Source organism: Puccinia triticina, chromosome 12A (genome assembly GCF_026914185.1).
Source record: "Puccinia triticina chromosome 12A, complete sequence".
NCBI lineage: Eukaryota > Fungi > Basidiomycota > Pucciniomycetes > Pucciniales > Pucciniaceae > Puccinia > Puccinia triticina.
This window is the reverse complement of record NC_070569.1, coordinates 3172651-3187447: the sequence shown is the minus strand read 5'-3', so window position 1 is coordinate 3187447 and position 14797 is coordinate 3172651. Positions and strand designations below refer to the sequence as shown.

The following is a 14797-nucleotide window of genomic DNA, read 5'->3' as shown; positions in this document are numbered from 1 at the left end:
CCCTCATATCGTCGTTGAACTGAGTATCTTCCCACTTTGCCCAGACTTCGTAACTTGCTAGGATTGAGTCAGAGGCATATACTGACTTGAAAATCTGCCACAACTTGTAGGGGTTCTTCGAGTTGTTTTTCTTTACTATTGTATTGAAGACTCCATCGGTGAGGTTTGAGCACAGCAGATTGGCGGCCTTTTGCGCCTTAGTCTTGTTCCTTTGAGTCATGTCGGGTAATGGTGGCTCATTGATGAAGTGCTCCAGATTGAATTCTGCGAGGACCATGCGGATCTTCTTTTCCCAGATCTCAAAGTTCTTGCCAGTGAAATTTGGAACCTTCATGGTGGGTTTGCCTCCGATGCTGGATTCACTAGATTCATTATTGGATTCAGCCATTTTGTTGACCTGCTCCTAGTCGATCAAAATAGAGGTGCTGTTCGAGCTTCAAGACTGTAAATCTGAAAGATTTCAGACAACTAAGAGAATTTATTTCTTAGTAAAAGTTTGTAATTACAACTTAGTCATAATTAGATAGAAGGAATGGAGATGGAGGTTTACCTAAGAGCAGGCAAATATAAAGGAAAAGTGACTGGATGCCAAGGATGAGGCGAGAGAAGGGCTGAAGAATACAAGAGCACAAGATGCTCAGGGACTCAGAACAAAAGATCAGAAGTCTCCAAAGGAGCAGGTCTGTCTGATATGGGCCCGGAACTGAGTGAGTGTGTATTTCATGAGGGAACAAAAGAAATACACTGTGACAAGGGGCCTAGAGAGGGGGCCTAGTTGGCTATGGAACCCTCTGGAAAGGAAAAGAACAACAATAGGAATAAACCCTCTTCTGGGCATGGGGCAGAATTCTAACAAAATAGGCCGCTCTCTTAGCGTGAAGCTGATAAGAAGGGGATGAGTAGATGGACGGCGTTTCTAGTGTTTGGCCTGCATCGGTCTAGGCAACAAGTGCCGTTAGCTCATCTGTTCTTCTCTCATTGTACTTCAAGACTTGAGTGTCCTTACCCAATTCGGGTTTCTGACCCTTGGGGTCCACTTGGTTGTGCTAGGCGAAACGGCGGAGTAACAACACTGTCTTGTCTGATCAGAGCATTTCCCATTAGCCTCTTTGTTTCTTTTGTGCCAGCTTGGGACACAGCCACTCACCGTGTCTCTCTACTTCTCTTTGGTAGTAGGCGGTGCGGTCGGTCTGGTCCTCCTTGGCAATGTCTAGAGGATTTAGGATTTTTATGGTAGAAGCATTAGCTTTCCATATTGCTTTCAGAGTTTCGAGATGTCAGACGCTCACCTTTGGTGTTGACTGATATTCTAGCTCTTAGTTGCTGGGAGCCGGGATTATCCACAAGCCTGGTTTTGTTGCTCGCTGGTGTCGGACCTGCATACATCAAATTTGATGTGTCAGTTTTACAACGCCTCGCGGAAGATGGTTTGCTTTGCTTACCAAGTTCCGCAGCTGATTCAGCTCCGGGCCGCTCTCTCAATTTATGAGCGCTAAGCCTTTCGCCTTGGTGAGAAATCTCACATTTGCAAGTCTTCAGGTTCAGGATCACGTGGGATCCTTGCTTGAGTTATCAGAGAGGCTTGAGGCGACTGGAGAACACATGCCAAGCGGGGAGAGACCACGCAGCAGGCTGTAAGAGGCCTGGTGATTATTTCAATCTTGTCTGTCAATACTGGCTGACCTCAAGCCGGGGAGCTTGGAGAAATAAAATTGGATGCCAATGGAGAGGCCCCCGCCTCATGAGTCTTTGGTGTGGAAGTCTTGGGGATGGAAATTGCTTTGGGCCTGTCCATTGTGACGGCTTGAGACAAATTGCGGCTCCTGGTTATTGCTACCAGTAATAGCACATCAATATTCAATTATTGTAGGTGTGTGTCAAAAGCCACACTTACTTTGTTTGGATTGGCACCATGGCCCCTTGCTGCCAACGGGGACAATGTATTGGCCCTTTCTTTGGGGACGGCTTGAATGGTGTTGGAACACTCAATTGAAAGGGCTTGATTGCAGGAATAGCTGACAGCTGGGTCCTTCTGCAATCAGATAAAATCAACCACATGTCAATTTCCCTTAATAATTTGCACGTCCAACCTGAAAGACTGACTTAAATTTTATGCTCCAGAGGTCCTCAAGGCAATTGCAGGACGGTGTTCCCCATTGGTGTCAAAATAAAAGTGTGTTGCCTGATAAGATAAGGTGCTCCACCTCCTTTCTAGATAAACTCTGGGTTTGAATGGTTACTGGCGCTGGGCTTCCGCAACGTACATACCTCTTCAGCACTCCGAAAATTGCAATGAGCCTGATATTATCCACCTGGTCTATGTAGGGTCCAACCTCTCCGCTTCCGCACAGTAAACTCCACAAGTAAGTAAGAATTTGGGCGGTAAAAAATCTCCACAATGTAGCAATACACAAAAGTAGAGTAAGAATAGCAGTAAATGCAATATCTATAAAGTGTGTAGTACATAGAATTGACAGATTAGTAAGATGAGTGAGAGAAAAGCCACCCCAAGAGTACATTTTCCTCCACTCCCTCCACCCGCATAACTCTTCTCCCAGCCAAATTTGCCCTTCCTTTCCCGCACTTGCCATAACTCCGCATGCATCACTTCCCAGCCTAGTACTTCTCTGACACCCGTTCTCCTAAACCCTCTGACTAGCCTCCGAACTCAGTCTCTACCTGGTGCTTCCACCCCAACATTGTCCGCTTCTGCTGCTCCAGCTCACCTGGTGCCAATCTGCACTATTCAGTCCACCCAGAAGTCCCGCCACAGTCCTACTCCAACCAATCCCCTAAGTCTGCGCGCCCAGAACATGGTTCAAACCCTGGCTCCCTTGCACCCATGTTGAGTCCCTGGTCCCGCAGCTTTCCCTGTTTGCCGACTTTCTGCATGCTTTTGTAAGTGGTGCATTCAAGGTTTTTCCTCAGTCTACATATGGAAAAGTTAAACATAAGCACACCTGCTTATTGTTTGTTTGTATATGTAGACTGAGCATTTGCTCAGCCACACCACTGCATTTCCGTCCATGCTACGTTGAGCGGACATTCTACGCCACTTGCCTTTATAAACCACCACATTGGGGTCTACTGGGTGAGTTCTTTTCACAGTATTCCTGTCCACTGGCATTGAATAATAAAAGGAAGAAGGAATAGAAGACATTAGTTAACTCTAAAACAACTGAAATTAAATCAATGTAGGAATTGGAATTACATTTTCAGGTGGATCATTTGGTTGATGAATGATCATCTTAAAGACTACTTCATTTGGAAAAAAGTTGTATGCAGCCTCTGAAAAGTTGGTGAAGGAGGTGTTCCTGGCAATCCAAATCTTGTTTGCATGATTGTAATCCCAATTCCTGGATAGCGTGACACACCATTCAAGGGCCCCAATCTCATTGGCGCAACACAAAACACAAAAGCCTGAATCCACCTCTCTGGGTTTAATTTTGTGAGATTTAAAAGCCAACCCCTTCACAGACTGAAGCTCTAGAGTATGATTGAGCAATCATATTGAAGGTTGTGATCTTGGTTCTGGGGTTGTATTTTCAATATCCCATTTTTTTGGTGGTTTGGCAGCTGAAAGCTGGAATGGGCTGGCGGATGGGCTGATTGGATGGTGGCAGCAGGCAGGCGGTTGGATGGTCATGACAGGCAGGCAGAAGGATGACTGATGGTGGTGTGTATGCCCAACTTAAATAAGTGCCTCTATTGCCTTGGAGGGGCGGCGCTGCCCCGCAGGGACCCTTCGAAGGAGGGACTTAAGGTGCTAAGTCAACCCTGCGGCCTGAGAGAATTAGGAAAATGGCATGTTACAATCCTTTCTGGACACACCATTTCTCACTGGACAATGAAACTTTTGGGAAAAAAAAATGTACAAGATCATGAAGAATCTTTGTAACTCTTCTGGCTATTTTTCAGGGCCTTGGTTGGCCGTTGAGATCATTTTTTGTGACTGACATGTGCCCACTTCATTATGTATTACACATTTCGCACTGTACAGAATATGAAATTGATGATGTTACAACTATGATTGCAGCTGAACTAGAAGAGTTGAGGATGTGAAAAAATAGTAAAAAGATGGAGACAGGTTGAGCCATCCCAGAAATGAAAATTAGAGCAAAAAAGGTGAAGAAACTCATGTGAGAGATTGGTTTTAAAAAAAGTCCCCACCAAAATTCTCTACTGCCGCGCGGTCGACATAGCCCGAGTCCTTCCTTCGGAGGTCGCTTGGCTCCCCCGAGGAGGAGGGAATTAGCTAAGTTAGCCCGCGAGCACAGGGAGGGACTTGTGTTAAGTTCGCTGAATGACAGGCTCCCGCTCCCCCGGTATCACTCCCCCGGGTATTTTCAAAACTCATAGGTAAGGCTGGGACCCGAACCCCGGCTTTCGGGCCATGCCCCAGGGTGTATGCCCCAGGGTTAGGGCATCGGGATGGGACTCATATCATGCCCCGAACCCCGGGTCATGACAGGCTCTGAGGATGAGGGCAAGGGTGCGTCTCTTTTTGAGTTTTGAACCCTTTTCTCTGCTCAAAATTCATTTTATGCATCTTTAACTTGTGTAGGTACGACTCGCAATGCTTGAAATTATCTGAAACGGGATCACAATGGGCTCGGTACCATTCCTTGAGGCAAATAAGGACTGGCCCCTCCTTCCCCTTGCCCTCAAACACTTCCATGCCACCTGCTCGGAAAGCACGCCAGTGACATCCACTCCGCGAACGAGGCCCGCTGGCTGGTCATCAAGGGCTACTACCGAGCCTGCCTCCTACCGACGCCCGCCCACTTGCCTCCGCTCCCTGTGGGCAGCTTGTGGAGGAACGACGAGTCCCAGAAGAAGCTCGTCGCCTTCCTGGGCGGCCAGGACGTTAACAGTGCTTGGCCAAGCGCAAGGGCTGACGCCGAACGGGCTTTCGTCGCAGCTGACGGGGGGCGTTGCGGGGCATTTGCAAGGGGTAGTAGGAGCGGCGCTGATCAGCAGACGCCTGGGTGTGGGGAAGGGCAGCTGCACAGGACCGGTCCTAGCTGGACGGAGCTCAAGAGCTCGGCAATCCATGCGCTCGGATTGCTGTTCCACATCGGCCTCAAGACCACCCGGGCCTTCCCCCAGGCCTCGCTGCCCCCCAAGCTCATCTCCGTGACCGCCGAGAACAAGGGCTTGCCCACCCCTATGCTCGCCATGACCGGCCTCCCCCTCGACTTTATGGTCCGAGCCTCCAGCGGCGAGGACTAGATTCCCCTCTGGGGTTGATTTTTTTTGGTTCCATCCCCGGGGTTCAGGGCATGCCCCGATCAGTCCGGGGTCTGTGCTTCGGGACGAGCTTCATGCCCCGTCCCGAACCCCGGGTCCCACCCTTACTCATAGGTGCTGGTTTCGTTCTTTCACACTTGAAGTTGGCTTCTCCCAGATGACTATCTACTCATTTTATGTCTTTGATCGACATTGTGTTGCTGGTGCGCCATTTCAACTTTCTGACATATCGTGGCGAACGGCCGGTCTGGGCTGATAGGAATACGGATTCGCTTCTCAAGTATATTATCAAGATTGGCATCGATCGCCGTTAAAAGCAGCCAGGCCGGATCCTAACGTACTGCCATGTGTCTCACCAGCGATTTCGCCGATGAATGAACCCAGCCAAACGAGAATGAACACAGACCTGAATCGACAGCAGAGTGCGATCGGCAATCTGCCGTTTAGCAACCGGACAGGTGTCGTCATGGGAGGCGAAGATGTTCCGAGCGATCTCCAATCTCTGGTTTCGTCTTCGATCTTAAAGAAATCCATCCCTTCTCTCAACACCAATCAACTCTCAAAAGCAGCTACAGAAAATGCAAATGATGATCAAACTCAGACTTCTAAAAACCCAGGCTTACCATTCGATGAAGAGGCTAAATTGGTCTATGGCGTTGTTTTCAGCTTACGGAACATGGTCCAAAAACTTGCCGGCAAGTGAGTTGAATCTGAGCTGAAGCTGCAGCTTGTTTGGATACCATCAACCAGCTCATTCCTGCGTTTGTCCAACTGAAGGCAAGAGGTGCTTCATTGCTACACTACTTCAGCGTACACGTTACATATCCTCACCACACCCACAAATCATACATTTACCCTTTTCACTTCCCCGATGACCGAAAGTTTGAGACCGGCCCTTAAAACGTTATGGAGGACTGCTTGGCTGGACTTTGTGGTAAGAACGCACTCTTGGTTTTTCCCAATACTTGGCAGCATAAGTGTGATATTTCTTACTTGGCCTGAACTGGAATGTATGTTTTCCATTTTATTTTTTCCTCCTGGTCGGATACCAAACTTTGGTCTAGGTTCGGAACCCATTAGTCTCTATCGATAGTAAAAAATCGGGGAGAGGGATTGATAATGAAATGTTTAGGAGATCGGTCGATAATCAAATGAGAGCCCTGCCAGTATTCAATTGACATTTATCTGACTTGCGACCTTGTCTGTCCAGATAGGACTTGGAGCTATTGCATTGGGTTCCAAAATTGTCCCAATGGATGCCGGCCACCCGGAGGAATGTCTCAAGGTGATGGTTTACAAGTCGGCAGACTCAGGACCAAGCGCAATTCTTGCTTGGGTGATTGGAGCGGCTTGATGCAACTGGAAAACACAAGCCGAGGGGAAAAAGACCACGCGGCGGACTGTAAGAGGCCTGGGGAATATTTCAATCTTGTCTGTCAATACTGGCTGACCTCAAGCCGGGACACATATTTTTAACTTTCAAGACCACAAGACACTTTTTTGCAATTTTTGGACAAAACAAGTCCTTTGGTATACAAATCACACTTTATAGTAGCAATTGAGAAAGCAAGTGCAGACTGTGTTTGTGTGTAATTTTGTAGGTGAGAGAGAGCAAAACCAAGCACAGGAAAAGTTGTATATATATATATTTTGAGATTGAGAAACCAAGCACTGGCTGTTTTTGTACAAGCAGCCTTGGCAGCTTTGAAAACATGTGTTGATGGTGATATAATGATGTTCTGGTGATTGTATAGCCATCCAAACTGATTTCTTTTGATTATTTTTCCTCAGGCAGTACACCACAAAATACACATGGCAAGTGAATGTGTGGAGCAATTGGCAGTATGGAACAAGTAGGAATGCGAGGCAGGGCTGCTTGCGCTGGTGACGGTAGTGGGACAACATCATTTGGTGCTTATTCATCATTGGATTGTATGGTTGGGAATTGATGAAGTCCTAACTGCATGGACACGGGAGAAAATCCATCAAAAGTTGAAGCAAATCCAAGTGATGGAGTGATAACCGAGGAGGGCGGAGGGAGCAGGCCCGAAGCTGGTGGCATGCCAAAGCCAGACAAATAGATCTGTGAGTTGGGCTGATGGACATAGGCGCGTGAGGCCATCAAATCCGGATGGACATGCTCATGCTCAGATGGTGGATAGATCTGGGACAATGGGGCTGACACTTGCAAGTATGACCGTAAGGGTGGAAGTGAGACATGGTTGGGGGAGTGATTCTGGTATGGTCAGCTGGTACCAGAAAACCAGGGAAATGATTGTTGGAAGAGGGAGGGAAGGGGGGAATGAATGAAAGGACAAACACATCAACCAGAAGAGATCAATTGATCAGAACTCAGATATGTAAATGATGGTTTCATTCAAAAGAAGGGGACATGGATTATCCAAAAGTAGGGTTTGAACTTTGCAAGTAGGCCACTAAAGTAGATTGGTTTTTTTCATTTTCAAGGATCTGATGTTGAGGTTTGGGCTGAAAATTAAAATTGGAAGCTGAGTGAGAGAAAATTATTCGATCTTCCAACCAACCCTCCTACCAGCCCAGAACGGAACAAGCGAGACACCTTTCTGAGTCTGAGTTTCCAGAGACGATGTGGCATTGTTTTTATGGAGCTCAGTAGACACAGGAGGGTATTGATACGTAAAGCTATGCTGAATCAAGGATGAAGGATCCCGAATGAGGGTTACGGTTCTGGGCAACGAGGGGCTGGGTAAATCATAAAAGCGTCGTCCGAAAGTACTGGAAAAGTCCAGAAGTCGTTCGAGTGGGATAGGGCTGTGGATTTTTCTTTCCATCGTTGATGCCTTCCCCTGAGTCGCTAGAGGGGGGGGAACGGCTGATTCAAATATCGATGCTAAGGTCGGTAAGAGATATGCAGTCGTGTAAATTCCTGCGGCACAGCATTGTGAAGTCGTGTTTGGCAACTTTCGATGAAGTGGGTGGGGCGCCGAGTCCGACCCTAAAAAGAATCGGGGATGTCCTGTAACTCAAGCGAACAAAAACGATTCAATGTCCCAGTTGAGCTGAAAGCTGACATTATTCACAAAAAGGAATCTGAAGTGGTAGCTTTACCCTCGCGAATTACTTGTCTTAATGCCTCACGATCATCCGGTGACTTGGCTACAGGCTTGCAGAAGTTAAGTCCATTACCTGCCCAATCATCGATGGTCAATGAGAGATGGTGCAAGGTGATCGTACAAGCCACGGTTGGCCCGCATGCTTTTACCTAGTATTGATAATGATGGAAGAGATCCAGCCGCGTATATCAAAATACCTGTTTCATAAACCTCGTTTCATTTTGTAAGTCGAGTTGTTAAAAGCTACTCACGGCTTCCACAGCATCCCTTGTAGTGGCGTGCTCCAAGATTATTCTGAGCTGGGGAAACCGCCGATGAATTTCGAGCAACTGCGGTAAGAATTTTGATTCGGCGTTCCAAACACAGGTATCCTGGTTGACTCGAAGACGCGGTCATCGGATTATTCTGTTCAGTCTCTCTGCCTCCTTTATCCCTCAAGTCCACCATAGAAGTCCTGAGACAATGAAGTGCGGGTAGTGGAGAAGACACTGACACCGGTCTGGGTTGAGGGTACTTCGCCATGCAAATTCAGTACCAAGTTCTCCTGTTCCATTGCCTCAAAAACCGGATAGTAGATTTCGTAAGATTCGACACCCTCAGCCGAATTAGTGGTCACTCCGCGAGGACTAGAAAAAGAACATAGAAGGATCAACCAAAGTTCAAAACATTGTGGATGGACTTCGGGCGAATTCTTATCAATAGCAAGAGGGGACCAAGATACGAACTTGAAAGATCCAAAAATTTAAAGGGATGATAAGACAAAGACCAGAAAAGCTTACTAGCTTTTCACACCGGATACACCACATGCCTTGGCTCTACGTATATCGCTTGGAGTAAGTGAGGGCGAAAGATATAGAGAAATAAAGAACTGAATGGAGGGTTCCAGTTTTTCCAAAGTCTGTCGGTACTTGACCGCCATTTCTAGCGTGGTTATGGGTGGAACAGTGTTCGGCTGGAGGATAAATATTTAGTCACTTGATCAGTTTCATTTCCACTTCAGCTTCTTCCTGGATTTCATGAAGCAACGAAACTATGAAAACTGACCATCACATACACCGATTGAATCCCTCCACTGGCAATTTGAGCGACCACCAATTCGAGAAGCTCACCAGGCTGGCGAAGATGAACATGGGCGTCGAACGGACAAGGGATAACGATCGAGTCGATGGAAGTCATCTTGCTCTCCCGGCAATCCAAGTAATATTCGGCAGCCTACCGGTCTTCGAAAATTCGGTATCGTGCATCCCCGTCCCGCCCGCGGCCACCACAGGACTCAAGGGGGGCTTGTGCTAAGCCAGCTTTCAGGCTAGGGTTGAGCTCTAAACCCCCCTCATAGAGGGACACACTGTCACAAGGTGAGACCCGAACGGCGAAAGCCCTCCTTGAGTCCTGTGTGTCAAACTCAGGTCAGAAACAAACAAAAAAAAAGTAAAAAATAAAATAAAAACATATTAAAGCACTTGTAAATTCTATGTATTGTCTTTCCCATTAATCTTGGACCCGGCACTCTTTTTTTATGGATTTATGCAAGAGGATTTAAAAACTTGAAATTGTGTTTCTGCCTTGGATGTCTCACGGCCTTCATGTTCCCTGTCAGGTCGGAAAGCGGCCGGGTTCTTGGTTGGCCCCTCCGTTGGAGCAGAGGGCAATGAGTCGGAAAGCTGAGGGATGGGTCCCAGGGTCTACAAACTGCCCTGGTTCTGAATATGAGCTCGGATTTTCACTGGCTCTACTCCAACATCATCTACTGGAGAATGGTGGCTCCAAGGGTAATTTCCGGCGTCGGCTTTTTCTGACAGATGTCAGGATAAAACCCCTGAGAAAAAACAACTGTATGTCTTATGTCAATACCAAGTCGATGCAAAAGAGGTGCAAGCTTTTTGGTAAAGACAATAAATTCTCTGGTTACAAGTTGGGATTTCATACAGATCTTTTTCTATCATCACGGATCATTGATAGGTTACTTTATGGTTGTTGTAGCAACATGACAAACGATGTCTAGAAATTCTCTCATTAAAAATTATTTACATTCTTTATACGGACTTACTTTGCGCACTGCGGAAAACTCTTTGCGCACTGTGGGGGTCGTCGTATCAACGTCCAGCCCCCAGTGCGCGCTTCTGCCACGGCTCTTCGCGCACTGCATTTTCCGCCAAAAAAACAGCTTGCATTTCTTGAGATATTTTTTGATGAATCAATAGAATGGCTTTTTATGATCCCCCTAAAAAATAATCAAGTTATTTAGGGGTCTCCTTGAGCCTAGAGAAAATTGTCATGAAAAAATCATATTTTAACGCGGCAGGGACCTGTAATATTGCTTCCTGTGCCCCATTAGCCCCAAAACTTTCACAGTATCATGGCACATGTGTAAATTCATGACCTGATGATTTTCAGAATTTTTCCCAGAGATATAAGGGGTGCGCGGCAGGCTTAGTAGGAAAATTACTGCTAACTGTATAGCTTTTTTGTTACACACTCAAACAGTCCCAAAATTTCAGAAATGTTTTCATTGTGGATATTCTCTGCGCAATAAATTTCTTGGCAATAGTGTGTCATGATAACATGAGATGTAGTGCGGCGGGCTTAGTTGGAAAATGACTGCTAACTTATCTCATGTTTTAATGACACACTATTTCTAAGAGCTTTATGGCGCGGAGAATATGCAAAATTGAAACATTCCTGAAAATTTCAGACTGTTTCAGCGTGTAAAAAAAATCTATACATGTAGCAGCCATTTTCCTACTAAGCCCTCCGCGCACCCCTTATATCTCATGTTATCATGACACACTATTGCCAAGAAATTTATGGCGCGGAGAATATCCACAATGAAAACATTTCTGAAATTTTGGGACTGTTTGGGTGTGTAACAAAAAAGCTATACAGTTAGCAGTAATTTTCCTACTAAGCCTGCTGCGCACCCCTTATATCTCATTTTATAATGCCACACTATTGCTAGGAATTTCAGGGAATTAATTTGAAGCATATTTCTCTGTGCTCTCAAAATTTTGTGCCTTTGGTGTGTGTAACAAAAAAGTTATACATATACACAAAATAATAAACACAATACCTATTTGGGCTACAGGAAAGCTGGTGAAAATTCTGAAAATTATCAGGTCATAAATTTGCACATGTACCATGATACTGTGAAATTTTTGGGGCTACTGGGGCACAGGAAGCGATATTACAGGTCCCTGCCGCGTTAAAATATGATTTTTTCATGTCAATTTTCTCTAGGCTCAAGGAGACCCCTAAATGACTTGATTATTTTTTAGGGGGATCATAAAAAGTCATTCTATTGATTCATCAAAAAATATCTCAAGAAATGCAAGCTGTTTTTTTGGCGGAAAATGCAGTGCGCGAAGAGCCGTGGCAGAAGCGCGCACTGGGGGCTGGACGTTGATACGACGACCCCCACAGTGCGCGAAGAGTTTTCGGCAGTGCGCGAAGCAAGTCCGTCTTTATGAATACGATGAAGTGTTACATTGTTTTCCTTTTCCTCAAGAGACTTTTTGTTATCTTTGTTTATCCACACATAGTAAAATAAAAGTAAAAAGTTTAGTTTTGTCCAAAAAGGCCATAAAGTTTGGTGCGTTCTTTACATTATAAGTCTCTAATCATTTACACTCATAAGTACACAAGTATAAACAATCAGTTGTTGCATAGTTCATCATCACAGTAGCACAAAGCATAACAATTGTAATACAGAGTATACCAATCATTTCAGGTTTTTTGTTCAGAATTTCGCAATCAGTTCAAAATTCTGTCATATTCTCTAGCAAATCTCCCAGAGGAGGAATCTGATCAGTTGGGATCCTCCACACCTCGGTCAACTAGCAGTTCTCAACCCTGGTTTTCTCCCAATTCTTCCCCCATCCGTCAACATCTCCCCAGAGTTTCCTCCCCTCTCCGACAAACTCACACTATTTCTTCAGAACAAAACGATTCGAGTTCCCACCCTCCCAAATTCAATTGGCAAATCCCACCCCATCTCTCTCTACCCCCGCCGACTCTCTCTTGACGCGTGTCGCTTCGCCCCTTTCAAGAGTTGCTTGATATCATCCAAACAATCAATCACTGAACCGCTCTTGGATTCTTCACACGCAAATCCAATCTCAGGCCCAGGAACTTTCTTCAGAGACTGATCTCTTAGGTGTTTGCTTACACTCATATATTGATTCTGTTTCCGCTCACAATCATACCACCCCTTCGCAAACCGTTTCCCCTCTGCACGCACAGTTCTTGCCAGACAGGATGGACCCCAATGGATAAGATCATTCAAATCACAGTCAAGCTCCCGCGGAGAACCTTTTGATGGAGGCCCAGTCCCAGCGCTTGGACAAATTGGATCAGCAAGTGGGACGTATGGCGTTGGGTTTGGAGCAACTCATCTCCATTATGAAAGATACCAACCTCCGTCAATATCCCCCTCCACCTCCGGTTCAGTTTGATCCAGTTTCCACTGCCTTTGTGGACACCTCAAATTTCGCTCGCTTTGCCTTTGTTCCAAACGCGGAAGCACCGGTACCACAGCTACAACCAGGCAAGACTTTTCAATTGGCAGGCGGAAACCCCCAGCAAGGCAGGCCGATGCCTTTTCCGTCAAACAATCACCCAATTGAAACGGTTGAAGGACAGGAGTTGAGAAGGGTATACTTGGAGCCCCCAAAAATTGCAGACCTATGGTTTTCAGGAGATCCCAGGCATTTGGCTCGTTTCTTACAGCTGATTTGTGATTTTCTTTACTCTTGAGAGGCGTTTTTCTCGTCTCAAGCCAGGATGATTGTCTGGATCTCTTGACATTTTGGTTACAAACCATTGGATTCGAACCACAACCCCAGTCCGGCCAAAAATTGGTACAATTCTCTCATTTTGACCAATGCGCAAACCCAGAACGTGTTGGATCCCTACACCGATTTGGATCGACTTCCCTTTCTCCATCCAATGCTACAGACGGTAAAATATTTTGAGAAGGGTCTGGTGGCTTCATTTGGAGACAAATTCGCGGCGGATAAGGTGAAGAGGGCTTTGGAGGAGTGTGTTCAGGGAAATCAAACGGTTGCGGAGTACAACACCCATTACCAATCTCTGTGTCATTTGGTGGTGGATTCGGAGAGGGCGATGATTGACAAGTATGTGGAAGGATTGAATGATGATATTGTTGATCAAGCAATGTCAGAAGCGTGGTTAACAACACCCAATCTGGCCACCAAGATGAGTCTGGCTCTTAGTGCGGCAGTGCAGTTGGAAAATCTGTTGCGACAGAAGCAGAAGAAAAAGGGGAAGCATTCTCAATCCTCTTTGTACCCGGTTCACTATCCGGCTACCCATTTTTACCAGCACCCTAATACCTTGACCCCGGTCAGATCTCCGGACACTATGGACATCAATGCGGCATCAACTTTCAGAGCGCCCAAGACCCCGGAGCAGAAGTTTGAGGCCTTATTCTGGACGGTTTGCATGGCTCAGAGAGTTTGTTTTCGATGCTTACAACGTACCACCCCTCCAGACCATATCAACGCCTATAATTGCCCCAACATGGGGGTTTCGGGTGCTGCTTGCAAAAAATTTGTGGAGCAGTACCAGAATGTGGTCCCTCGTCAGGTCGTGGAGATCTCATTTGGAATTTGACCACCGGACAAGAGCAGTGTTTGGCGTCTTCCACTCTACCCCAACGGTCCTCCAAGCCTGCCACAGATCCCTCAACATCCCAGTTGGAACTGGGCCGAGACAGTAATTCCGGCCAATCCCAATGTCCATCCAATACCTTCTGTCACCACGGCAATTTCAAGCGATCCTATTGGTTTTGATGAACCTGAAGACAAAAGCAAGATCATCCCGGTGGCGACAGTTTGGGTTCAATTGGATGTTTCGAAGGCGGGCAGAATCCTAATTCCGGTCTCTTTTTGGACTTTGGCAAATGAGTCAGTCATAGCGTCAGTTTTGGTGGATACAGGGTCAATGGCAAACTTCATTAGCAATCGATTCATCCAGGAAAACAGGCTCCCCTCTCAAAAGCGCAAAACGGCAATTCAGTGTGTAGGGTTCACTTCAAGGATAATTAAATTTCCCAAGAAAAATACTCAAAGTTTGAGGTTGGGAAAATCATTGAAAAAAAATCACTCTGTACTGAAAAAAAAGTGCAAACTGAGCGTGCTCAGCCAAAAAGATAAAAATGTGTCAGACTGAGTAAAAAACAATGGGGCACATTTTTGGGGTGATTTGTTGGATGGGCCTGCACAAGGCCCGCATGGGCCCCTAACAGGCCCGTTGGGCCCATTGAAGAAGTAGTATTTGTTTGGAATTCCAATGCTCTGCTAAAATGTGAAATGGGTCAAACTGAATAAAAAACATGGGGGTACATTTTTGGGGAGACTTTTTGGAAGGGCCTAAATGAGGCCCACATGGCCCCCACAAAGCCCACTGGGCCCATTGAAAGAGTAGCCTTGGTTAAGAAA

At 46.2% G+C, this 14797-nt stretch overlaps 2 protein-coding genes across 2 annotated transcripts; one reads left to right on the top strand and one right to left on the bottom strand.

Moving 5' to 3' along the window:
• Positions 1 to 5407: 5407 nt before the first annotated feature.
• Positions 5408 to 6428, top strand: PtA15_12A281 (uncharacterized protein; the record flags this gene model as incomplete). The annotated part of the gene is made up of 4 exons (XM_053161874.1): positions 5408 to 5453; positions 5532 to 5949; positions 6028 to 6184; positions 6315 to 6428. The coding sequence occupies 4 exons, from the start codon at positions 5408 to 5410 to the stop codon at positions 6426 to 6428; spliced, it is 735 nt and encodes a 244-aa protein (XP_053025848.1).
• A 1344-nt stretch (positions 6429 to 7772) lies between these two features.
• On the bottom strand, positions 7773 to 9518 carry PtA15_12A280 (uncharacterized protein; the record flags this gene model as incomplete). The annotated part of the gene is made up of 6 exons (XM_053161873.1): positions 7773 to 8245; positions 8338 to 8491; positions 8594 to 8713; positions 8836 to 8968; positions 9122 to 9294; positions 9387 to 9518. The coding sequence occupies 6 exons, from the start codon at positions 9516 to 9518 to the stop codon at positions 7773 to 7775; spliced, it is 1185 nt and encodes a 394-aa protein (XP_053025847.1).
• Positions 9519 to 14797: the final 5279 nt, after the last annotated feature.